The sequence below is a fragment of the Barbus barbus genome (genome assembly GCF_936440315.1).
Source record: "Barbus barbus genome assembly, chromosome: 2".
NCBI lineage: Eukaryota > Metazoa > Chordata > Actinopteri > Cypriniformes > Cyprinidae > Barbus > Barbus barbus.
This window is the reverse complement of record NC_136730.1, coordinates 31,323,064-31,350,775: the sequence shown is the minus strand read 5'-3', so window position 1 is coordinate 31,350,775 and position 27,712 is coordinate 31,323,064. Positions and strand designations below refer to the sequence as shown.

Below are 27,712 nucleotides of genomic sequence, written 5' to 3'. Positions count from 1 at the left end.
TATTTTGAGATCTGTAGCAGGCATCAAATTTGAAATTAGCTCATTTCGTGCATAAAATTTCTCAGTTTAAACATTTGTTATGTTATCTATGTTCGATTGTGAATAAAATATTGGCCCATGTGATTTGAAATTCTATTAGTTTTCATTTTATTCACATTTAAAAAACGTCCCAACATTTCCGGAATTCGGGATGTATCGTAATATAAAAGCCACAGTTCTTTCCTCTATCATCACAATTAAACAGGGCTTTCATATTGTGCGCTCTGTAGCTCCTCTACATAAGCGCCATCTCTTCTGAATTGCGAATAGCAAAAATGCATCATAGACAAATGTCCTAATATTATTGCATAAAAAAATAGCGACTCTGGCGAAAGAAAATGTCTATATAACTATAATAAATGTATGTGTATTTTCTTCCACTGATCTTTCATAATTTAGCCCCGGGGCCGATTAAATACTGGGTTTCGATACCCATCTCTAGCTGTAACTGACAAATAGGTTCTTAGGGGCAAATATTGTGTTCTCCATACTACATAGGATGATCATGTAGTGAAAGCTTTTTCCCCAGTGTCACAAATGAGACTTCTGTTTCACCTAGATCTTCTAGAGATCTTACATTTATTTCAATAATTTAATTATACATTTGCATGTTCACACTATTTGATGTTAGTGAATGGTCACATTAGGGCTGCAACGATAAGTCGACATTATTGACAATGTTGGCAATAAAAAATTGTCGTCAAATATTTTTGTTGTCGAGTAGTCTGCAATAATGCGGTTTGAGCAGTGTGGCGCTGTAGCTCAAGACTGTAATTCAGCCCCCCTGGATGCAATTCAAGGGAAGAAGACACAGCGCTTCAGAAAAGACGCAGCCAACCTGAAGCTGCTGAGCGGCATTTGAATGAATATGTAAATATATGCTGCGCACTTTCCTCTCAATAACGAAATAAACACAACAAAATATGACAGCGGTGTGAAAGCAGCAGTTAAAAACGCATCAGATTACAGCGATGTGGATGTTTGCACAAGCTCTGCAGTAAAGTCCAGTCACATCACGTTTATTTATTTAGTACTTTATGCAATAGATAACTAATTATAACTAGATAACTAAGGGGAAGTCGTGGCCTAATGGTTAGAGAGTCGGACTCGTAATCCAAAGGTTGCAGGTTCGAGTCTCGGGCCGGCAGGAATTGTAGGTGGGGGGGAGTGAATGTCCAGCGCTCTCTCCACCCTCAATACCACGACTGAGGTGCCCTTGAGCAAGGCACCGAACCCCCAACATAAATGGCTGCCCACTGCTTCGGGTGTGTGTTCACTGCTGTGTGTGTGCACGTTGGATGGGTTAAATGCAGAGCACGAATTCCGAGTATGGGTCACCATACTTGGCAGTATGTCACTTCACTTCACTTCAATTGCAAGAGCTGAATAATTAGTCAATAATCAACGATTAGTCGATTAATCGTTCTAATAATCATTAGATTAATCGATTATAAAAATAATCGTTTGTTGCAGCCCTAGGTCACATGAAATGCAGGAAAATAAAATATTTAATATTTTTTGTGCTTTATTTTGATTATTTTAAAACTATTTATTTTAATTTTAGTTTAATTATTAGCCCCTGTAAATCTCCCGTCTTAACTGGTTTCAGAAGAAAAAAAACAATTCAATAATGTCTTAATTTTTGCCACAATAACAAAGTCCATGATCCATGATACTGAAACCAAAAATCTGCAGTTTGAACATGTTATGAACATGTCTTATCTCATTCTAAATTATTCTACCCACATTCATTTTATAGCTCTATACTTTTGCTATATGACAACAGTCTTATGACAGTCTATGTCAAAAAAAACTTTCCTCTGGGAATCTACTGGCTGCTGAAGTTTTAAGTTAAGTTTATGAAGGAGGTTAAGGGCAGGCATAGGTCTATCCTCCGTATGCTCCCTTTCAGACCAAAGTATATGTATAGGAAAACTTTGCTGGCCGGTGTGAAGCAGAACTTGAAAGCTGGAGTAATGTCACAGGCACATGTCAAGGAAACGATGAGTAGGGGAAGGGGACCATGGACCATTGGTGTGATCTCAGTTTGTAGTGCTCTAAAAGCTGTTAGTTCAGCTTGATTCTTTAAACTCTATTTGGCCTAGCTTTCATCCTTTGGAATATAAGAAAACATTGTTCATTTTAGCAAATCACACTTATGGACTCATATTTCTCCAGTTGAAAAAAATTAAAGAGAAAGCACAATGTGCTAGGAAAACATAACCCAACCATGTGTCAAAGCTCTCCAGCTAGGTATCATAGATGAGCATATATTACAGGGTGATTCATTTATTCCAAGTGGGGACACAATATTTTTTATGTGGTGAGTGAGAGACACTGCTGATTTACAGCTTATACAACCTCTAAGGTTTACATGTATGATTTAAGAAAACAGTGTTAGTTTTTTGTACCTTTTGTGATGGAAGACCCATATGGAGCTTATAAAAACATCCTGGCATGTTATAACACATTTGGGTCCACACAACAGTTTATACACAGCATGTAAATATAATTTTTTGACAAACTGTCCAAACGTGAGACTGTAAATGTAATGTGTATGCATGACACATGTAAGGAATAGAAGGTTCGCTATATGTAAGCCACCTTTTCTAAAGTAATGTCTAATAGAAGAATGCAGAGAAAAACTACTAAAGCAATTCATTTTACAATTTTTACAAGCTGGATAAAGATGCTAACAAAATGGACATGTTAGAAGCAATTATTGTTTGACTCAAGGCTCTGAAAGACAGAAGTAAAGTCCACTGAATTGATTGTAATGTTCAAGTGACAAAACATTTATTTATGTACTCTAGGAAAATAAAAAAAATGTACTGTTTAATATGAAGGGAATTTTGCGAATAGATTTTTCACAGGTGGTTTACCCCTATTTTGAAAAACTTATTTTGAGTTAGAGAAGAGGGCAGCGACTGGCCTTTTGCAAGTCCCAAGAGCACAAAGTGTAAAGAGAAGGAGTCTCTTTTCCATCACCGCCACAGGAAATCAGCACTAGGCTTTGAGCGGTGGTCTGAATCCCCCTGGGAAGCCAATTTATAGCCCAACAAAGTGCTGAAGCTGCAGCTCATGGTTTACACCACACGGGCCTGGTGAGGTTGAAGTCCCATTTGGTCGTGACAACACTGTGATACAGAAGTAATTATTTCAGCCAGGATGGGGGCATATCTCTGAATCAGTTCAATGGATCGTTAAACACAGTTAATCAGCAATGCAAGTATGTTGTTATATATTTCCCATTAACTAAAGGTAATGCCCTCCCACGTTGGCTCAAACAGGGCTAAAAAGGAGAGAGAGACCCAAAAGAAAGTTCTCGACTAAGGAAAAGACCTGATGTGTGGAGATTCCTTCGAAGAAGTGCTGATGTCAAAACATGCTGCTCCTGAACTTCAAACAATGTAGTAAGCCTTGACCCAAACTCATCTTTGTGTCTGTGTCCTACTGAAACCTGCAGTGTTTCTGACCACAGTTTGGTGTAATCCATACTACAAAGCTGGATGTTAATGAATGAACAGAACAGAGATGGATTGTATTCACTTCCTCCCAGACTGCCGGATCCTAAGGCAAACAGAGTTAGTTGATCATTTACAGCAGATGTGTGGACTACGCACATGTTTGTTTGTCATTAATACGGGATAAACATAAAGACATGCATGCACGCATATGCAGGGGCGTAGATTACGCGGGGGACGTCCCCCCCCCCACTTTTTATAAAAAGTAAATTCGTCCCCCGCACTTTTTCATTGGACAGTTGTGTTCTCGACATGTTGAGGTTTTAATGGAGCAATGTATATAAATGCAGAATGATTTAAAATTCAAAGAGACAGAATAATTTATACATGACGTTTACGTTTCCATGGCAATCAGTCACTCAGTTTGTGACGTCACGACATGCCCAGGCTCGCGCCCGCGGTCCTGCGCTGTATCCATCATTCATTAGAGGTCGAGATGAGTTCAAAGCGGCAGGAAACTCTTCACTCCTTTTTTACGAAAAAGTCAAGCAGCGTAAGTTGTCGTGTGGTATCCGAATAGTGTTGCACAATGTTGAGTGACTCTGCCTATTGCTCTTGTTGAATAATTAGCAAGTTTTGATGTTCATTATAATGGAGAAATAAAAAGCTGCCTGGACAAACATGCACTTATTTTCAGTGTATTTTTCCGTAACTCTTTTGTGACGTCTTTTATTTTAACACGTATGTATGTTATCAGAACCCTTCAAATAAGAATAAAGATAATGTTGAACTGAGATTTTACAGCGTTTGCAGCATTGTGACATGTTTAACTCAATTCTACATGATGTATTTCAATCAAGTATGCAACCACTGACGATCTGATACAGGACCGATCTTCATTTAGGGCTGCTCTGTCATTATTGCACTAATTTTACGTTTTTATGTGTTGTCAAGAATGAACAAGAAACAGTCAGCCTAGGTTTGTTAGCAGAAGCAGGACGACACACAAGAAAAACACACTTCACAGGTGAGAAGAACTGATAGAGTGGCTTTTAACACCTGGCTGTTTTTACATTGTATAAAATCTATTAATACACGATCGTTTGTAGGATTATATATGGACCAATCATAGAAAACACATAATTAGTCAAATATAGAAAAATAAAAAATAACATTAGTATGATGAACAACTTCTCAGCTATCATTTTTAACTACAGTAGGTAATTATTAGCTTGCATATTGGTTGTTTATTAGCACTTAAGCACATATTAATTCTGTATTCTTCATGACCATATTCTGCATCCCATAATCCTACCTAATACCTAAACTTAACAACTACAACGACTACCTTACAAGCTATTAATAAGCAGTAAATTAAGAGTTTATTGAGGCAAAAGTAATAGTTAATAGTGAATATGTGTTTATCATTCTAAAGTGTTAAAAATTTATTTAGGATACAAATGATTGGTTATTGTCCAGCAGTGTACTTAATGTGTTATTTTCTTCTGTATGTCACTATTCAGAACAGAACAGAATAAAGGAGTATGTGAATGTGCAAGTATCCATTACTGTGTGCCATGTACTCTACATACAACACACACAAAATACAGTTAGAAATATGTAAACAATAGTACCCTTATAAGGACATCTTTGTAACTTATACTCAAAAAGGTGCATATTAGTACATTAGAATACCAATATGTACCGTAATGTACAACTATGAAACTTTTTGGGGTAAATAAGGTACAAAGATGTGCTTTTAAGGGTACTGTCCCAGTGACAAGCTGTTGTATTTCTTTCTTTTTCTTTTTTCTATCTTTCTTTCCTTCTGTTTTATAATCATATATAACAATATAATCATAAAGCATATTAAGCAAAAAGGTATGATTAAAAATAAAACCTGTCAATTAGACAAGGGTTAACTGAAAAAAAAAAAAACAGGTATAACACTAGACATTCCGTCCCCCTCACTTTTGAAATGATGGCTACGCCCCTGCACGCATGTATATGTATATTGTCCATCCAACCATGTATATTGTCCTCCAATCAGTCCAACCATGTCCTGTTTGACTGATAGGACAGGGAAGGCTCACACAAAATATTTTGAAATATGAAAAGAAGTGTCACAAATCCCTTTATATTTACTTTTTTTATATTTGTTAAATATTTACTTGAAGAACTCATTTATATTTTAAATTAATATTTCAATATTCAGACAGTTAATGTCATATGACATGCAGGTAAACAAAATATTTAAAGGTGCCATAGAATGAAAAACTGTCTTTACCCTGGCATATTTAAATAATAACAGTTCTGTACATGGAAATGACATACAGTGAGCCTCAAACACCATAGTTTTCTCCTTCATATGTAAATCTCGTGATTAAAAAAGACCACTGAAAAACAGGCGAATCAGAACATAACACCGACTGTGACGCAACAGTCGGGATCACTACGCCCCCAACATTTGCATAAACCCGCCCTTGTTCTAAGCCGGCCGAACCATCAGAAGCTCTGCAGGTATTGTAAATAAACAAGCGCGGACAACAGAGAAAATAACAAAATAAATGTTATGTTCCAGGCCGTGCAGGGGGTGTGAAGTGCAGGGATGGGTTGGTGTCTGTATTCAGAAAGGCACAGAAAGCAAATAACGCCAGCCACTAAAGGGACATGGTTAGCTCCTTGCTAGCGGTAGCCTGTTACAGTACATAAGATTTCACTCTCAGTAAGGAGAGATGAGGATGATGGCGAATGACTTACAGATCCTGAGCACCACTGACAAGCATCTGATCTTGTGAAATGTGTGGTAAGTACTGTTGCTCCATAATGTAAACATAGTTTGTGTGATCGCGTCTCTTGAAAGTGAATCTATAACGCGATCGATGGATCGTTCAAAAGCAGTTTCAATGCCTCGCATATTAATAACGGCTCCCTGATGCCCGCGTTTTATATACAGTATAATTACCCGACGATATAACTGCGAGAGAAAGTATTTAAATATATATTTTCCTCCCTGTGCTTCCTTCTTGCTGATGAGCCGTTCTGTGAAACAGCCAATCAGAGCAGAGCTCAACATTGAGCAGCACTGTGAAACAACCAATCAGAGCAGAGCTCATTATTATTCATGACCCTGCCAAATAAGCCAATAACAGACCGTTTCATTCTAGGGAGAAATCCTAGGGTTGTAAATGGACATGTAAAATCGTTTCTGGAGATTTTTTGCCCTTACCTAAGCCACATACCTTCTGTGTAGATATCAGAGAACAATTTAAAATACTGTATCAATGCATTCTATGGCACCTTTAATCTTTTTTTGGCAAGTGTTATATTTTGATGTTTTAATTTTAAGATGATTTTTTTTTTTTTTTTTTTAAATTTTAGATTTTTACCATTTATTTAATTATTAGCCATCTATAAAGTTCATGTCTACTGTAGTTTCAGAAAAAAATCCAATAATGTCTATGTTTATCACAATACTAAAGTCCACAATACTGCAAGTTTTCAATACAAACATTTCTTATCAAATTTTTTCAAGACCAAGTCATCTAAATTATTCTATCCACATTAATATTATAGCTTATAGCAGGGCCGTAACCACCATAGACATTGAGGGACAAGTCCCCCCCAATAATTCGAAATTGCCAAACGTCCCCCCCAATATTTGAAATTCTTGCACTGATCTGCTGTCCTCTTTTACGCAGCGCTCGTTAGGATGATAAAAAAGCTTTAAAAAGTAACATTTTCAGTCTCCTCAGCGGGCTAACAGCACTCATCAATGTCAAAATAATTGAACTGACCAATCAAATCAAAGTAGGCGGGGTTTAGAGTTCACAGACCCTGCAGCTCGCTGCAAAGATTGAAAACATTGAAAGAAAGTGAGGTAAGATGGAAGCTGCAAATCATTTAATGTTAGTCAACTGTTTTACGATAGAAATTTTAAATGAACGACAGTTATATTCAGTGAAGCAAACTACTCAACTTTTTTTCTCAAATATGCTCATTTTGAGAGAGAGAGAGAGAGAGAGAGAGAGAGAGAGAGAGAGAGAGAGATTGAGAGAGAGAGGAAATGTGTGCGTGTTAATTATCTGCATCTGTTTGTCTGTCGCTACAAACAATTAAACTGTGAATTTAGTTCTACTTCAAAAACACGTCGTTGCTGAGAAAAATAATGTAGCAATTCAGTATGGAAACTATTTTATTACAATAAAAGTCATGGGGTAGTGTTGACAAGTTTCTGTGTGCGAGTAATGTGAGCGCATGCGTCAATTAAAGCATATATATATATATATATATATATACTGTATATATACATTATATATATATATATATACACTCACCTAAAGGATTATAAGGAACACCTGTTCAATTTCTCATTAAGTGAAGTGACATTGAAGTGAAGTGAAACTTAATGCAATTATCTAATCAACCAATCACATGGCAGTTGCTTCAATGCATTTAGGGGTGTGGTCCTGGTCAAGACAATCTCCTGAACTCCAAACTGAATGTCAGAATGGGAAAGAAAGGTGATTTAAGCAATTTTGAGCGTGGCATGGTTGTTGGTGCCAGACGGGCCGGTCTGAGTATTTCACAATCTGCTCAGTTACTGGGATTTTCACGCACAACCATGTCTAGGGTTTACAAATGCGGCAGTCCTGTGGGCGAAAATGCCTTGTTGATGCTAGAGGTCAGAGGAGAATGGGTCGACTGATTCAAGCTGATAGAAGAGCAACTTTGACTGAAATAACCACTCGTTACAACCGAGGTATGCAGCAAAGCATTTGTGAAGCCACAACACGCACAACCTTGAGGCGGATGGGCTACAACAGCAGAAGACCCCACCGGGTACCACTCATCTCCACTACAAATAGGAAAAAGAGGCTACAATTTGCACGAGCTCACCAAAATTGGACGGTTGAAGACTGGAAAAATGTTGCCTGGTCTGATGAGTCTCGATTTCTGTTGAGACATTCAGATGGTAGAGTCAGAATTTGGCGTAAACAGAATGAGTTTACAACCACTGTGCAGGCTGGTATAATGTGTGTGTGTGTGTGTGTGTGTGTGTATGTATATATATAAAATTGGTCCCCCCCAATGTTCAAGACATGGTTACGGCCTTGGCTTAGTCTTGCGTCTGTCTATTTTCATTTCTCCTTAAGAATTTTTAGAGAAACATTAGAGACAGAGTTGAGATGACAAAACTACAACAAAAACTAAAAGAGCAACTTCTGAGCAATAAAACTGTCTTCTGGGAGTCTACTGAGTACTGAAGTTTTAAATACAGAAACAAGCAATAAGAAACTGTACAAATATGCCTTACTGAATTAACATAACATGATGTTCTTATTAAAGATAACTGCTTGAAAACGTCCTAAGGGGGTCACGGAAAGAGTTAATGTGGTCCAGTTAGAGACACATTGTGTATCACTGATGAGATCAACCAAGTACTTCCTGTGCTGTGACCTGGTTCTGAACCAACGCAGTAGAGCTTTTCTTCACCAGAGGTACAAATCTCGGCCATTAACAGAAACCACAGACCACATTTGGTTGTAAAACTAAAGACACTCAACCAACCAATGAGCTGACAAAATTTGTGCACAGTAAATAAAAACTGCATAAAAAGAAAAAAACATTTCTGAAACAACTCAAATCCTTAGAATATAAAAATCTTTAAATGTGAAGACCACCACTCCATTTCCTTCTTCATTCTGTCCACTCCCCCATGTGATTACACCACCACATTGATGTAATTAACGACCAGTACACCTTCATTGTCTTTTACAGGCCGAAGGAGTAAAAAGAAAACCTGCAGGATCTGCCTTGGAGCGGTAAAGCAGGAACAGACAGGTGAGACCGACAGGTAAAAGGTCATGGAGAGAGTGATGAAGAACATTCATCTTTCAAGACAGGATAGAGGGGAGACAAGAGGGGGAAGAAGAGAGTAAGTAAATGGTGGTCTCAGGAAAGATATGATAATCTTGGATTAAGCAGGAGGGTAAATGTTTGAGAAGGAGAAAGAAGAAAGCATCAGAGCTGAGGGTAATAATACAGAGAATCAGAGGTGGTGTTTGTGTGTGTGTGTAGTACTTCACTGGGGCGGGTGGTGCAGGTGAGGGGGTTCAGCTGCTTAGCCAACGGTTGGAGACTAAGCTGAGGCCTGCCCCTGTCACAGATTTGGGAATGCCATCATGGGAATGTCTAGCTCCAGGGCCTTAGGTCTGGAGGGGGGCTGACGTATACCATTTTTCAGTCCATCTTAACATCCGTAAGCGATGTAGAGCACTGTAACTCCAAATGATTGCAGCCGTATGTATTACCCCTAAAATGATCTCTAATTTAACAATAATGTGAGATTGCAGCCGTATGTATTACCCCTAAAATGATCTCTAATTTAACAATAATGTGACAAGCATACTTTCAATGCTTTATGCATGATAGTACTTGACTGTGCTGAGCTAAACTATGCTATAGTAGATTACACTGTAATATTACAGATTCACACACTGAGGTTTGAGCTTTAGATGTGTTTGTTAAGGTAAGCATAAGCAGTTTGGATTTGCATATCACATTTCCCACATGACGACAGTTTATAGGGTTGAGAACGTTTGTTTTATTTACTGGTATTTTACATAATATCTGAATAATTATAAAATGTGAGTTATACACCAATGTGACTTATCTTTGTTTTTCCTCTCAACTATGCATTTTTGACCCAGTGCAACTTGCAGAATTATTTTCCTGAAAATAAAGTACTGTTATTTATGGTCAGGGTAATGAATATGATCCTGAGTATGTTGCTCCAAACATGTATGACTTGCTTTCTTCTGTGAAACAAAATATTTGATCCCAAGTCAATGGGATCCAGTGTTATTTGGACCTCTTCAAAATATCTTGTTTCATTGTCCATGGAAGAAAGTGCGTTTGGCATGACATAAGCGAATAAATTTCACTCTCATGTCATTCTTACAATATTTTGCCAGACATACAATACAATAGCAAAAAAACAAAAAACAAAAACAAACAAGCTGAAAAAAAGAAAAAAAAAACCCATTGGTGCTAGTATGGGTAAGCACCAATCACAGTTTCTTAGAACAGTGGGTCCCAACCTGGGGTGGGGGGTGGGGGGGGGGGGGGGTTGCAAGATTAGGCAATTAAATAAAGAATTAAATAAAAGTGTAATTGACAGTAGTCTACCAGGGCTCCAGACTTTGACTAAATGGATATTTTGCAACCTTTTTTTCTGCCGGTGACACTAAATTATGTTAGATAATCTGCCTAACTGATAAGCATTAGCATTCTTATACTTATACTGAATGTCATCAGGTTAGTGTTTTTCATAGCAATTATTATAGAGACCATATAGTCAGGCTACTTTTTTACCATGGTAGTGAGGTGCTGTACCTGTGGTTATCATGATCTACATGATGGTTGGGAACCACTCTCTTAGAAAATGTAAACATTTATTTATTTCTGTTTCTATACTGGTCACTCAGTTAGAGTGCAAGGAGGAAACAGATTTTTTTAAATAATTTAGCAATTTCATAAAAAAACCTTTCAATAGAACTAAAAAGCCTCCTCAGACAGTTCATGCTCAAATAAAGCTTAGAAAAGGGTAAATTTGAGAACTTGGCATCAGCTACTTAAAACCCGAATTCCGGAAATATTGGGACGTTTTTTTAAATTTGAATAACATGAAAACTAAACGAATTTCAAAATCACATGAGCCAATATTTTATTCACAATAGAACATAAATAACATAAATGTTTAAACTGACAAATTTTACAATTTTATGCACAAAATGAGCTCATTTCGAATTTTGATGCCTGCTTCAGGTCTCAAAATAGTTGGGACGGGGGCATGTTTACCATGGTGTAGCATCTCCTCTTCTTTTCAAAACAGTTTGAAGACGTCTGGGCATCGAGGTTATGAGTTTATGGAGTTTTGCTGTTGGAATTTGGTCCCTTTCTTGCATGATATATGTTTCCAGCTGCTAAAGAGTTTGTGGTTGTCTTTGACGTATTTTTCGTTTAATGATGTCCCAAATGTTCTCTATAGGTGAAAGATCTGGACTGCAGGCAGGCCAATTCAGCACCCGTGACTCTTCTACTACGAAGAATAATGTAGTTTATATAAATGTATACATGTTTGTGTTCATGCAGAAACCTTCTAAAAAAGGGAATGGTTGACATTCCCAGGAACACTATGATCAGAGAAAGAGACTTCTGCACTGCACCAGAGAGAGAGAAAGACAGAGAGCGACAAATAGGTGAGGGAAAAACAGTAGAAAAGTCTGACACAAATAAGTGAGTGAATGGGGGAAAAAATGAAGAGAATTAAATTGACATTATGAGTATAGCAATGATGAAAAGGGAGACACCATTCTACCATATAAGTGCTAAACATTGCCGAGTTAGACTATACGACAGATGGCGACTCAGAACTCGGCACATAAATGGTAGAGATCATGTCCTATGCGCTACTGAGGCAGAGAACCATCGGAAACGCTGTATCAAATACGGACAAAATTATACTATAGCCCAAAATAAAAACACAGCCTGCAATACATGTAATTAAAGTGATGAGTTGAAGTTTGAGGAAGGTGCTGTATATATAGAGAAATAAGCAAACACAAATAGTCTATTTATCAGTTTCAAATTTGCAGCAAAAATTTGATGTTTAACTTCTTTTAGATTTAGTGTTGTAGTACAGTTTTATAGTTTTTAGAAGAAAAAAATCAGCAACAGAAGACGACATGCATATTGTTAGTATTTGTGACGGCTCTAGTGATTAGTGCATCTGTGTTTGCAGAGGGTGTGGATTAAATGAAACTGAGAATGTTTGGAATCATTGCCATAACTGACAGCTGAAAACAGAATGCCAATTCTGCTCTTTAGTGATTCAGATACTTTTCATATAAAGATATTTTCTCTCTGATATCTAAGTGTTATTTTTAGTAAATAGTATATTTAAACAACTTTTCGCTTGAGACTCACAATATATAGGAATTGCATTTCCTCTCTTATAAAAAAAGGTTTGTTGGCTCTTTTTTTTTATTTTTCAAAATTAGGTTATATACATCATACTCATAATCACTGCATTCAAACATGATCCCTGAGTGCCCTCAAAACCAATCGTCTAAATTTATTTTTAGGTGTCCTTTAAGCTACAATAACAACAATAACTGAAAAAATATGACCTGTTTATATATGATGCTGTGACAGGTTGGTAAGCTGCATTATTGCAGCATTTTATCTAAAACAAATTGTCAAACAGAAATAAGATCCGCACAGTTACATGCAGGGCTTAACACCTCCTCCAAAAAAAAGTATTTTATGCTTCATCGGAGGCCATAAAAAACAAGTGAAAAGTGCAAAAAGTGTATAAAAGTGCAAAACATTTTCTACTACGAAGCCATGCCGTTGTAATAGCTGCAGTATGTGGTTTTGCATTGTCCTGCTGAAATACACAAGGCCTTCCCCGAAATAGAAGTCGTCTGGAGGGGAGCATATGTTGCTCTAAAACCTTTATATACCTTTCAGCATTCATAGTGCCTTCCAAAATAGGTGGACATATCATAAGTAAAGAATGAAGGAGGAACTAAGGATCCTGTACAATAGATATGTGGGGGGGGGGACAACAGAGGGAAGAAAGGATGATGTAGTCCAGTAGAGAGGGAGGGGAGGCCAAACACAGATGAGTAAACAGAAGCTATTCCAAAAATAGATATTCCTGCAGCACAACACAGAGTAACTGCAGGATGCATTAATTAGACAGATGAAGTATAATTGTGGTATTTACTTGCTTTCTCACTGTTAATACTTACTTATTGCCAGTACAAAATATTAGCATGCTTCTTTTTATGTCTATATTAGACTCTTTCACAACAATGCTGAACATATAGAATCAAAGTGTGCTAGGGGGTTCTACCCTGAGGGTGCCAATTCACGCTGAAGGTTATACAGATGACAGAGAAAGGTGGGGTACATGAAGGAATTGAAAGAATGAGTGAAAGCAAGCCAGCCATCAACAAATGAAAGAAAAACAGAGAGAAAAGCAAACATCCATTTCAAAGCAAAGAGTAAATCCAGCCAGAGACATATAGATTGTGTAAAACAAGGCATGTACAACGAACTAAAACATAAATATAAACCTACCTATAAGTTTCGATAAAAGGGGGGCCCTCTTTGAGCAGAAAAAAACTCTTAAACCCTGAGGGCAATTTGTATTTTCTTCCATCAATCCATCACTCTTTCATCCGTCTATTTTTCCATGCTCTCAGTGTGATAACTGCATTTGCTCATCATTATAAATGCTTATTCTCTGTATGTCTCATTCATTTCCTTCTTGAAAAGAAAGCAAAAATCACTAAGGCTGATGATACATGGGGAAACTTTGGGTAATGTTGCGGTCAACGGGCAACCAGGTTTGACACAGGGCCCATGACCAATCTAAAGTATCCAGATAAAAATTGCTCAAAAGGTTTACCCATGTATCATGAGACTAATACTGCTCTTACGCTGGAGTAGAGGTATAAACAAATATCCACACCCACAAAGCATCTTCTGCATCGTCTATGCATGGAATATGAATGATGTGTCAAATTATTTAACTTGTTGAAGAGAAGTGATCAGACTTATGAATTTTTAGATATTTTTTTGGTTTGTTAGTAATAAACCACATTGCAATGCCCTACCAGTTACCCAGAATGCTGCAATAAATGCACTAAAGTAGTAATTTTCTATTTATTATTCCTATGTCCTTTCCTTTCTCTTTCTTTTTTTTTCTTTTACAGTCCTTCAGAAACCCGTGAGTGAAGGAAAGAATGTTAAGATGCTCTCTCCACACACTCTCACTCTGTTCCGTAGTGTAACCTTCGACCCTTGGTTTGCTTTGAACATGAGTGAACATGGATCTTGGTGAGTTCTATCATACATGTAGAGTTGATGGCAAGACAAAGACAAAAATATCACTGGCATGCCTTTAGTCCTGTCACTCTTAAATCAGCTGTGGACGAGAAATGTGTCATCACCTCAGAGACTTTAATCTCCCAAATCTCTAGAATTTATTACTGACACTTTTGAAGAGCTCCTTGCTGCATGATTTGAAAGGTTCAACGAGAAGGAAATTACAACAGAAAGAGGGAGATCAGGGTAGACGATATAAAGATAAAAAGAGACCATAATTTAAGAAATAACATTTGCCTGAGGAAGGTCTTCTGACCGAAACGTCGTTTTTTAAACATTTAAAATAAAGGGATTAACAGTGTGCAGATCTTTTTTCTAATTTTTCTGATCACTTTTTGATCTTGCACCTGATCGAGATACTCTTGGATGTGCGTACCTTCTTCTTTTTTTCATGTGTACCTCACTATAGGTCATTCCATGGGAACTGTCGCAGGCTAATAGCCATAAAAAAATATCCGACTCTTCGCTATATTGTCACTAAATTTAATTTCTTACTAAACATAATTTAGACCATTAACATGATATTTAACATACGACAAATACAGAAACAGCTATCTTCTCCATCATGCCCTCAATTGTCTAGAGTTGACAACTCATCTATCTCAATCAAATTATCCTACCATCAAATAGAGGGTCATAAACATTACCTACTGGTGTTACAGCTTTTAAATGGATGAAGGGGACATGAGAATTTGTGCCCCAGGGAAGGTTCAAATGGGGAGAAGCACTAACAAATCACAAAGCAATCACAAAGTGTCTCGATCTGACCTGGAGGAATGTTCTAGAAAGCGACACCTGCAGCAAGAAAAAGTGCAGAAAAAACTCTCAACACGTTGTACTAGGTAGCCCAGGAATTTCTCATGGGGGAGGAAGCATGAAGTGTCCTCTGTGATAACACTAAGGCAATATTCACACAAAAATCACAACAGTTCCTTGTGAAACTGTGAGAAGTGAATGATAATAAAGATGAGTCATGCATGTTTTTGTGTCTTTTTTCATTACAATCCACCTCCTTCTCCTTAACACTGACCTAACATTATTCTGTTATCCCATACCTAAAGTAAGCAGTTATTTTATATGAACTTCCCAAACGCAGGTTCAGGAGGAGCATAATCATCCAGTCCTGTCAATTACCGCTACGACCGTATACAAGCAGCAGTCATTGGTCTGTTCCAGCGACAATTCTTCTGGGCATCCCTCCACCACCCCTTCTCCTCCTCTAAATTCCTCTCTTTTTTTCCCCTCCACACCTTCCCATCAGTTCTTACTCAGAGCTTGAGCTGAGCCTCGGGTTCGAGCCTCCTTCGCGGACAACAAGCCAAGTTTGTTTACCATTATCTGGCAGGGCTGAATGGGCAGGCAAACTCGTGAAGTGACAATAAAATGTATATTTTACATTAAATATTCTATACAAGCCCATTTTTATTCCAAGCTTTAGGGAATTTTAAAGGGAAATGATCCCTTACTCTATGCGCCCCTTGTTATTGGAATCCATTGCCTTTGGCTTAGTTAAAATACTGAGAACTATGTAGCTATCTGGAGCTCAAGCACAATACCCCTCAGCTAAAGTACTTTAACACACGTTCATGTTTTCCTAGATCGCATAAACCACTTTATATCTCTTTCTAACTCATTCTCTCTCTCCACTGATATGGTGTGTAGGAGAGGTAATTCTCATCCAAATATTTCTACTGCGGTTTCTTTCACGCTGTGCTACAGAACACATAAAAAGGCTCTACCAGTAATAAGTAGGACAGGATACAAACACTATCAGTCTGTTTTAGAAATGCAACGAGATATAATTGGCTGTTTTGCCAAAATTATTTAGATTATTTGTATTAATCAAGAAAAGCGAATATAATATACAATCATTGCAAGAACAATGCTTTTGAGTGTCTGCAGATAAGAACTGCCAGGAGTGATGGCTTATCTGTGCATATTTATCAAAATAAAGGATGTGGTGTGCATTCCATATGTCCTTATATAAATATTTAAACTGCTACCCTACTCAGTTTATGATATCATATTTATATTGTAGCATTATCAAATACACAAACTCTAGATTTTTCTAAAACATGTTTCCTGGTGTGCTACACAAAGAGTGAGACTTTATTTTAAAAGGGTCCAATAAAATCTTTAATCTGGTGCTTCCAACTAAATACCAGTTTCTTCTTGCCTCATGACAAATTTTTAATGGCATTTGCCTTGAAATATTTGTAAATTAACCTTTTATATTACTATTCTTTAAAAGATCAATTAATAAAATTGATCAACAAAACATTTGCTAAATCACAAATTCTTAAAACTGAGATATTACACTAAAAGCAAATAAACTGAGTTTTTTAAATATAGTTTGACAGTAACACTTAAGTTTAATTTTCTAAAGTCTTCTCTATAGTCTTGAGACATTCTCCTACTTTTATTTCACTAGTTCACTAATACCAGGCTTCTTGTATTTCCCTGCTCATCATAATCCAGTTAAAGAATTTGGGTCAATTAACCCTTTAAAATCCATGTAGAAGCTTAAAATTGCTGTTAAACATCAGCACACTGCAATAAAGCATGATTGTTCTTGCCCGTAGGAAAAAAAAGGAATGGTAAAACCATTCACCTAAGACCCTAACCTTTGTCTTGACCCCATCAAAGACTCCTAAGATCTTTTCTCCTCATTCTTGCTGACATCATCCGAATGATGTTGGAGGTCTGACCCTCTACAAGGTCCATCTACCTCCAAAAAGTTTGAGTTGAAATGATGTCTACATTAGGAGTTGTTTAAAGAAAACTGAGTCACTGTCCAGAAAACGTTCACTTTACTGACTTTTATTTCCCAAGCATCTATTAAACATGGGTGCATGATGTAAATTTTTTTTTAGATCTGAACTCGTTTCTTGGTCTAAGATCTACTCTGATATTGGAAAATAGGTCATGCAAAGTGGTAAAGCCCACTCTCTTAAGTCCCCATCAACAACATTGGTGTCCCACAGGGATCATTGCTTGGCTTCTTACTGTTCTCCATCCACACCAAAAAACTCAATTGTGTCATCTAAATTTTCAGTTTCTCATATACTGTACTGAGTACTGACAACAATCAACTGCACGTCATATACACCAAATGCCTCTGCATTCACAGAGATTACACATGGTATTAACAAGCACTTCCAATGCAGCTCCTGTGACCACGTGATAGGATTCTATCTCTGATTTTATGACTACATACCAGGGATGTGAAAAATTCAGAATTCAGAATTGGCTCCTTATCAGTTCTTTAGTGTGAGATTGAATTGGCCACCCCACACAGGAACTGGAACCTAAAATGGATTTACAGGAAGTAGAATTTACTGAATTAAAATTCAAATTATTTTTACAAGTACTGGCGTTTTGGGAAGTGCTCTTCTACTATGGACAATAAAACTATAAGCAATGTAAATAAAGATTATTCAATTATTTTAGTAAACATAAGCATCTAAAGGCACACATTCTGTTGGTGACTTTTCAAACAGATCTATGTTTAAAGTGAGGTGATAGGTGCAAATGAGGCAAGACCCCCCAATAGTAATTTTTCTCCATCTTCATGCAAAACATCCTAGCTCCTAGCTGACACACTTACCATTGTGGACCATACTGAATCAAAACTGTTTTCCTGCTTCATGCTACACAAGGAACTTGAGGAAAATCCAGCCCTCCATTAATTACTACTCTGCTAAGCTGTTTGTTACTGCAGGCTCTAATTATTTCATGACTAGACTACACTGCTACTACTCACCATCCCACCTGCATTACTCTCACATCAGTTTGAGCCCATCCAAAATGCCACTCGATAAAGTCTTTATTCTCTAATGTCATGCTCTCTACAATTCCTCCCATTAACTGATAGACTTAAATGCAAGACTCTGTTTCTATTTCCCACACCCAGGCAACTCCTTAACTTCTACAGGCATCCAGAACAATCATAACTTACTTTCAAATAAAGCTTCAAGAGATAACTTTTCATAATTCACCTCTATAATGATTCACACTAAAATTATGTGAAACAATTAGGCTAAACATCCAACTTACTACCTCCAAATATTGCACAATTTAACATCTCTACTAATCTTTAAAGATTTGTATCTACAAAAAAGGCAACTAAAAAAAGAAAAAAGGTATACTGCTATAATCACTTCAACATGAGCCAAAGATGATAAATTGTCAGTAATTTATGCATACTAAATATGCAGGCAAATTCTTGTGAAAAAATAAAACAGAGGAAGAGTAAAACATGAGGATATATTTAAACATCCATGAATGACATACGTATTAGAATACTGAGTGTCAGTATGGTAGTAACAGGGTAAATGGGTGTGGCAGAGAAACAGGGTACTTTGCATTTTAATTAGAAGGAGGAGTGTTTTGTCAGTTTGGTCTTGAGAGGACTGAGACACTTCCCAAATCATCAAACAAGAAAATACACTGAAAAACTAATGATGACTAATGAACAGTACCTAACCACTTTAAAGGCACACGAACATTTTAGACAAAACTTCACAGGTTGTAATTTGTGAAGTGATTGTGTCTCATAAAAACATTAAAATGTGTTTGCAAAAGTTTACCCAAACATGATGAGCCAAATGTATATTACTAAGAAAAACTTGGAGTTTCAGTTAAATAACAAATGATCCAACCTATACCTGCGATAAAATCCACAAGGGGAAGTACTGTGTTTTATTAATGATAGAAGACTTACCCCTTGAGCAGACAATGTATACAAGACAACTGGTAACACACAACTCCTGTGAATGGAGACAAACAAAACCATCACATGTGCTCTAAAGAAATAAAGCACTTTATTTAACTCGGTGACTAAAACTGACAGACCACTAGACTATTTAACATCCAAGTGTCTGAATTTTTAACCAAGCATAATAAAATGACATCTCTAGATATAAATGTACTTACCAAAGCTTCATTTTGCAAAGCTTCGAGGAAAACGCAGGTAATGTATCCTCGGCGTCTTCACGGTAAGCCTCTGTTAATGACTTCAAACCTATTCATTTGAGCGGTTCGTCCACTTCGAAGGGCAAGAAGTGAGATAAGGATAAATATAAACAATTAGGGCCTAAACGAGAGATGAAAATATAATTTTGCACATGCAATACGTTTTTTATGAAGATTTGCTCCTGCGTGTCCTCTGAGAATAAGAGAAGTTCACTCACAAGAAAGTTCTGTTGAAACGCTCTCCTCGCGGCAGTCGATCGCGCTCCGCTGCAAGTGCGCTGTGCTCCGAGAAGAGGGCGGGGTTTTCAGCCGTCAATCACCCGCGCCTCACGCTTTTGCCTCTAAACAAACAGCGATAACAACCAAACTTATCAGTAAACACTGTGCCACTCATGTAAGCTGAAACACACGACTGGACGTAATAAAACAATGAAAATTACATAAATAAACTTATCAGAGTTCAAGTAACTCCATACAGATTAATGCATGCCTACCTCAATATTAATAATCAGTAATAGGCTGCAAAATTACTCATTTTAATTTTAAAATAGCAGAAGAGAACAAGTAAACCTTCCTATGAAGTCTATCTCCATTTGTTTCAGCAAATGTCACTGCAACAAATATATCGGGCAAAAAGTGAACTTTAAATTGAGTCTTTTTTTTGGTAGCATATATAGCTACACCCTTCTGTTTGAGAATGGCCTCGAAAAAAATAATGCATATATATATATATATATATTTTTTTTTTATTTTTTTTATTTTTTTTCAATATTTGTGATGCGTCCTCCGCCACGACATCGCTAACATGTCCCCTTATAAAATCAAAAGAAAGTAACAGTGAGTATAATACTTTATATTAATGGTTTATCCAACAAAAAGCCCCAAATGATATTTAAATGTAACTTTTCATCCTCCCATGACTTTAAAGCTTAACGTTTGTGGGGATCTAGAATGGTTTTAGGCGGAGGGATATGAAGTAGTGCGGTGAGCAGGTTAAGGGGATTCAGTAAAGTGAAGGTTACATTTATTGCGAGCGCTGCCAGCAGCCTTGAGACTTTACAAGACTTCCTCTGTAACTTTTGAAAAAACGTGCTGGTTCTGCAGTTAGCTTAACGGAGGAATATGATAAGTTCAATAAGTGTTCATAGTTGTGACTGTCAATGTTAAGAGGGCAGATTCTTTGAAAATCAGTATGAACTTAAAGTGTCTCGGCGCGGTGTTACTGGTGTTGCTCACTATAAGTACAGAGGTGCGCAAATCGGAGTCTGCCGTAAGTACTTATTGCTTTTTACTTCTTTTAGTTATAACTTAAAGAGAAACAACTCTTGCCATTGGTTTGGATCAATCACACACGCTTTAGCTAAAGTTTATAAACACAGGTTACTTTATAACATGAAAGTATCGGTTTCCTTGAGATCGGCAAGAACAAGTGCAAAACTTCAATGTGACTTGAAACATGGGGTATTCATGTGCAGTCGTTAAGATACAACCCGTTATATTTGTTTGCCTCTACTTTATTTAGTGCAAGTGCAGAGATATGCTCACCACATTTTAATAGTCCCAACTGCATGTAGAAACATGTAGGATGTTCTTTTAAAATGTTTTATTAATGTTGGATATAAAACAGCAACTTTAAGGTATCATTTAATAATATTTGTAAACTTTGTTAACTCTTGTCAATATTATAGGCTATCTGTCTGTATTTATTTTTGTTGTTGTTGTGTTTGCTTTTTTTTTTTTTTTTTTTTTTTTGCTTATGTATTTATTATCAGTAGTTTTTTTATTTCATAAATGCTCATAATATTGCATACTGGTTAACCTCACAGTGGTTATGTTAAATATTTTTTCTTAGCAGTGGTTTCTTAGCAGTGGTTACTCAATGTAAAATTCCCATATGAACCTATTAATTGAGCACAATTTTGCTGTCTTGTTAGCCACTACACCAGAGAGTGATCCTGGTCAATCTGACATGCTTTGTATTAATACTAATTATTATTAGATTGGATACATTGTCGCAAATACAAAGATGTGGCATCACTATGTGGCCGATTCATTGTCCCGCTGTCAGAGTAGGCAGTAGCAGGAGGCAGACAGGTGAGGACATGTTTAGGGAGGGACCTGTCCTAGAGGTACAGATACAGCAGGGACAGAAGAGCACATGTGGTGGCCTTACAACAAAACACATCATGTCCCTGCATTTCCCAAAGGGCATTGTTGTGCACCAGTCCCAACTGGGAGTGTAAATGTAGCTTGCACTTCCCTTCCCAATGATTGGCTGTTGAATTGTCTTGATTCTCAATAAGAATTCTGGAGCTCCTTCATTTTACTCCTAAGGTTCCGCCCAATTTCTGTTTCTCAGTTTACAAGGTGAAAGATGGCATCTGTCATTCGTAGAGGGAGGAGTTTGCTAGGCATCAGGATAGGCATGTAGAAATATAGTGCCGCCCATCCCCCGAGACCAAGACTGCACGACCCTCAGGTCTATTCAATAAGTGAGTCTAACCACAGCCTATTGTTCACACAACCTCTTAACCCCTCAAGTCCTTCAAAAATGCCAGTTTATACGTACCACCCCCCAGTCCAGTATGTCTCTATGTTGGCCTGATGTGGATTATCAAGGAGACAGTGTGTGGCACTGATTATAGGCCAATTCCAAAATTGAAACATTTGTTTTATAATGTGACACAAATAGAGCTATCATTGAGGCTAGAGTTCCTTGCTTTGGCTTTTGCTCAGTGATGCTTTTTAAAGATACAGTTAGTGAATCTGACATTGTTCACAATAGAATTAATAATGAGGCAAATTAGTTTTTAGACTTTTTGCCAGAGTCATCACTAGACCCCTTTTACTGGGACATGGGGACAGTAATACCGCTGTGTCCATTGATAAATCCTTGTCTGATAATATTTTAGCATGAATAATGTCATGTGTCTGTTTAGAATCAGAAATAGTGATGCCAGATTTGTGAATGAATAACAATTGATCTAATTGGACAAACTGTTTTGCAAAAAGGTCTGAAATAGATTAATTCATTTAGACAGTTCACTCTGGCATAGAAACGTTTGCAGCTGTTTTAAGTTCTGACTTTATAAGTCATAAAACTAATAAAAGAACACTGGATGAGTTGGATAATTAATCCACTGTAGACAACAAAACTTGCAGATGTCTTCTATTGTTTGTCAACAATGAAGCAATGAAGCTTATTGCAGGTGCAGCTTGTGAAGACAGTTTATATCCATTTATCCATAACATTTATCAAAAAAGTATCAAAATATTGGGAAACTTGGTGTTTGGGGGTGTTGGGGCTATGCACCAGTGCCAATCAAAGGCTAGAAATGATCCTGGTGGATACCGCTCAATCTAACCAAGAGATGTCCTTTTGAGGCGCCAATGTAGTGTTAAAGAACAGATTTTCTCCTATTTTTAAAATGTCAAAGCCTTTTAACTCAAAGCAGAATGGAATTCCTTGCCACAATTCCCACTCCTCTGTCTTTCAGTACTGGCCACCTAGTGGTTAAATCTAGTATCACATGACAAAGTGTTAATAATAATTGAAGACAAAAATGTCCTTAGTCAGTAATCAATATATATATATATATATATATATATATATATTTGTTTTAATTTTTGTTTATATACAAACTAAAATTTTAATTATCTGGAATATTTTAGGTTTTTGTTCTTCTGGAGATGCCAGAACCTGAAGTCACCAGGTCAGAGAGTCTGTTGGTAACTTGAACCATAGGGGTCTGCTTTGAACGTTTCATACTTGAGGGACTCCATACACTGTGCAGATCAAGGTGTATGAACATGTATGGGTGTGTGTGTGGCGTCTGTACGTGTTCTGCTTCAGATATGTGTGTGAGCGCAGATATGAGCACACTTACATACCGGGATGTGTACATATCTGCTTGTATATACAGTACATAATATGGTAATGCACATACATGTTGGTTTGCACATGTCTGTGTGTGTAATATAATCCACCAAAACCCCTTGTCACAAATGATGACGCACCTCAGCTCTCAAAAAAGAAAAAACAACACACGCCATGAAGTCAACCCAAACGTAAGCAATCTGTGTTCGCAGCCATAACATCCATTCAGTACAGAGATATCTACCCTGAGTGCCCAGGTTTTGCAGCAGTCTTATGCCAGGATATGGGGAGCAAGGTGGGGGTTGGCAGCTCATGATAGTTCTTTCTCTCCTAGAGGACAAGCAAATTCCAGTCTTATCTCACCTGCAGGAGAGAGAGAGGGTCACGAGATGTGCACAGGCAGCCATGCAAGAAACTTATTCCAAACCAGGCCCACAAGTGCTTGCAATGCTCACAATGACAGCTCACACTAGAAAATTATTTTATTAAAACTATGTTGCGTTTCTAGAATTGGATTTATAGTTTCACGAGTTAAAGGGATAGTTCACCAAAAAATGAAAAATTGCTCTTAATTTACTCACCCTCAGGCCATCCAAGATGATGGTGACTTTTTTCTTTCAGTAGAACAGTAAAGAAGATTTTTAGCTAAAACTTTCGTGATGCTTAAAATCAAAGTCAGCGTCTGCCCATTTTTTTTATCAAGGTACCTAAAATTAATACCTGTGGCTCCTGACGATATATTGAGGTGAAGTGATTGGTCTATGCAAGAAACTGAACATTATTTACAATATTATTACCTATAATCTATAGCATCAGCCAAACGGTGTAGAGGGATGTATGGTTCACAAACGAATAATTCTTTTGAACGAGATCTTGAGTTAATTAAACAGTACTAAACTACTGAACAGTAGAATTTTCATTTTTGGGTGAATTATCTCTTTAAGAGGCTAGTATCAAGACTGTGAAGAGACATTCTGAGTCATGTTTATGCTGAACTTCATGCCCTCACGGGTCAAAGGCTCTTTAATACTCTTCAATATGTCATTATACAGTTCTGAGTCATTATTTAATTTGACTTCTCAGATGTTTTGAGGAGAAATAGAACAGACAAAAATTAGAAAATGGTTGTTGTATAGTAAGCTTAAGGCTCAGATAATTTAAGTTTGGAAGATACTTTGATATCTTGGCAAATCTGACCAGAGTTTAAAACGTTAAGTAAATTTACATGCATTTTAAAAGTTCAGTTTCACCCAGACTTAATAATTTGTTAAACATTAAAATTATTAAATTGTTTTTTTTATGATATAAATGTTCTAGTCCAACTGAAAACATACCAGTTACTGTTTCAGATATGAAGATACATTACTGAGGTATTTCTCTCAGGAGAAACATCACAGCAGCAGGAGACTTGATCAAAATCTATTGCTGGTTGAAGGCCTAGTGAGGGTTGGTGTGCTTATACTTACAATGTGGTGTGAAAGAGATGCAAATACCATTTAGGATTAGCTGGACAGTGATCCTCTTCTCACACCCAATCTCTGTTTCCCGCACTGCCTCACCCCCCACAGCTGGCATATATCAACTTTTTCAGTGGGTGACTAATTTACACCAAACATACAAACACATGCATGCACTCTGTGTTTGTTTAAGTGATGGAGAGGTCATCAAACTGTGAAAAAACAGTGAGAGAGAAGTTACCTGGACAGTATGAAGACTTTTTGTGCCAAGGTTTGTCTGCTTTAGGTATCTTCTCATCTCAGTCTGAGACTGAGGCATGTTTCATTAGAGTTTGAATGGGAGCAAGAGAACATCTATTGTTGCTCCAGACATCACCTTCTTTATCATTCTCTCTGTTTGATAGGCAGACACGGAGGGATTCTTGGGTTAAGGCTGGAATACACTACACGACTTTTAATATCTGAACAGATTTTTAAAGCACTAGGCATCATACACTTACCATCAAACAGCACTGTTAAACATTTCAAAGGGTTTTTACAGAAACTTAGGTTACTGTAATTAAGATTTACGGTAGCAAACTGTATTTGATTTACAGTTGCAAACTGTACCGTTTTACAATAAATTACTGTAAAAAATCCAATTCATCAGTATACTACTATAATTCATACATTTAAATATAGATTTCATTAGATTTTATAATTTTTTTATAATAGAATTCATTTAATTTTTACTCTACATAGGTACTACTGGCATTCAGTTAAAACCGACACAATAATTACAAAACATCAAATTTAAAACATTGCATGTATAACACTTAAAAATACAGTCTTCTGATGCTGGAACAGTGCATCTTCACCATTTCTCCCGTCGGGCGTTTTGCAGTGCATTATGTTGTATCCTCTGGATTTATCCTCACAAAGAGTCTTTAGGCAACAGAAATGTAATGGGGAAAAAAGACAAACAGCCAAAGAATACATAGCCAGCTGAAAAACCCAGGTGCTGCTCCAAAACGTGGCCACCACCTTTGCTCACCATCCACTTTGTTAGTGACAGAAATGTCTTCTCTGAAAAACAAAAAGTACAAATGTCGCACTTTTAAAAAGCAAACCTCATATAGAAAACACAAATCTCTCAAAACCATAGTTGTTCTCACCATGAATTATCAGTCTCAGGGTGGCTGCATGCTCATGTCTTTCTCGATGCTTCATTGCAGTTGCCTTTAAAACACAAATACAAAAAAATGCAGTAAATCTTAAATTCCTTTAAAAAATTATAACAAACTAATTCTAAAACTAGAAAGGCAGCTAGCCATAAAACTTATTTAACCTAGCTAACATACAATTATATTTTCTCAATAGGCATGGCCAACATTAACTAACACCTGAACAAAATTTCATATTAATTAACCAACCCAAAAATGAAAATTCTGTCATCATTTACTCACCCTCAAGTAGTTCCAAACCTGTATGAATTTTAATTTCTGGGTGAACTATCCTTTTAATGTGAATATAAGATAAGCGTCGCTGGTTAAAAACAATTTTAATAATATTTAATAAGCTAACAAAAGTCGTTTGAAACGACAGCACCGTTTACCATAGTAAAGTTTGCTACCACCATGTTTTTGATGGGTAAATGTTACTAGGTTAAACTGGTGTGCAAAAATCTGACACAAACGTACATATATTTTTACCTTGCTTGCAGGTCTTATTCTCTTGTAAGGTGCATCGATACACAGCGCAGATGTTCTCCGGAACTCTTCCACTCTCGAGGGTTCATCCCCAGGCAAAACCCGCTGCTTCCGTGTCATCCTCAGACACGAGTGGCGGAGAGCGGTGCGGCTCGACTCGACTCGACAAAAGACAATATACTATAGAACCCATTATATAGATATATATATTTTATATCTACAGTGGATGCGAACAGTAAGGGGCTGACATCACAGACAGTTCCCGTGATGCAAATGGTATTACAGTTATTTACTGTAAAGGGAATTGAGAATTGTAAAGGGAATACTGTAAAGTCATTTTTTCTACAAAATAGTGGATTACTTAGTAAATATTCATCCATGACATTTAATATTTTGGCTTTCATCACTATACATGTTTCTTTCTTCAGAAAAAATATTAGCAAAATCAAAAATTTGAGCCGGGGAAATTTCTGAAATGTGGTTGATTTGACACAGAATGACCCTTTGGTGTTCTTTTCATTTTTGGGTAAACTATGCCTTTATTGTAAAAGCTAATGTAAAATGTTGTAAGGAAACCTTCACAGTAATGTTTGGACAGTTTATAGTACGTGAGTGTTTTATTTATTTCAGAGTGTGATGTTATATGCCACGGGCCATATTCACAAACACTCACTGAATTCTCCTTAATAGCAAAAAATATCAGTCACAAAAATGAACTGAATCTCAGCGTAGAGGCTACTTTCCACACAGGCATGAGCAATATGTCTATAGAAAACTAGAAATGTCTACTTTTCAACCAACTAATTCAAACAAAAGGTGCATTTCTCTCTAAAAGTGCGTAACTGTACTGTGGAGATGGCAGCATTGTCAACTTGATCTTCACAGCACACTCACTCAGAAAACACTATTTTATTCATAGATAATTTAAATATCTCCTTGCTATTTTTTTTTTACCAAAACATTCATAGTCATTACTTTTGTTAGTGCTTTTGGCAAGCTTCATGTGTGCACTTGAATGTGGAATAGGTTATAAAGGCTCATTATTGTTTACTTCTTGCCTAACCTGTGCAAGAAAAGAAGTACACAATTTAATTAAAGGGAAATTATTGTGAAATATTTTAAAGTGTTTATGTTCTGAGGCAGATTGCCGGCAACAGTCATTTTAGGATGGTTTGTGATTTGGTCTAAGTGACGTAGAATTCCTCTTGACTACCCATCATTTTAAACCTTAATTTTCAGCGCTAAAATGCT

General features: G+C 36.9%; 2 protein-coding genes across 2 annotated transcripts in view; one reads left to right on the top strand and one right to left on the bottom strand.

The window, feature by feature from the left end:
* Positions 1–19,782, bottom strand: part of LOC306879180 (uncharacterized protein) — a 129,273-nt gene extending 109,491 nt beyond the window's left edge. The window contains exons 1-3 of the mRNA XM_079431981.1: positions 19,658–19,782; positions 19,401–19,512; positions 19,189–19,234 (exon numbers count right to left, since the gene is read on the bottom strand). Coding sequence (XP_079288107.1) covers positions 19,189–19,234; positions 19,401–19,411 — 57 coding nt within the window. The 5' untranslated portion in view covers positions 19,412–19,512; positions 19,658–19,782. The remainder of the gene's footprint in view (positions 1–19,188; positions 19,235–19,400; positions 19,513–19,657) is intronic.
* Positions 19,783–20,444: 662 nt separating this feature from the next.
* Positions 20,445–27,712, top strand: part of LOC306844061 (uncharacterized protein) — a 53,112-nt gene continuing 45,844 nt past the window's right edge. The window contains exon 1 of the mRNA XM_079375911.1: positions 20,445–20,709. Within this exon, the coding sequence (XP_079232037.1) occupies positions 20,632–20,709 (78 nt within the window). The 5' untranslated portion in view covers positions 20,445–20,631. The remainder of the gene's footprint in view (positions 20,710–27,712) is intronic.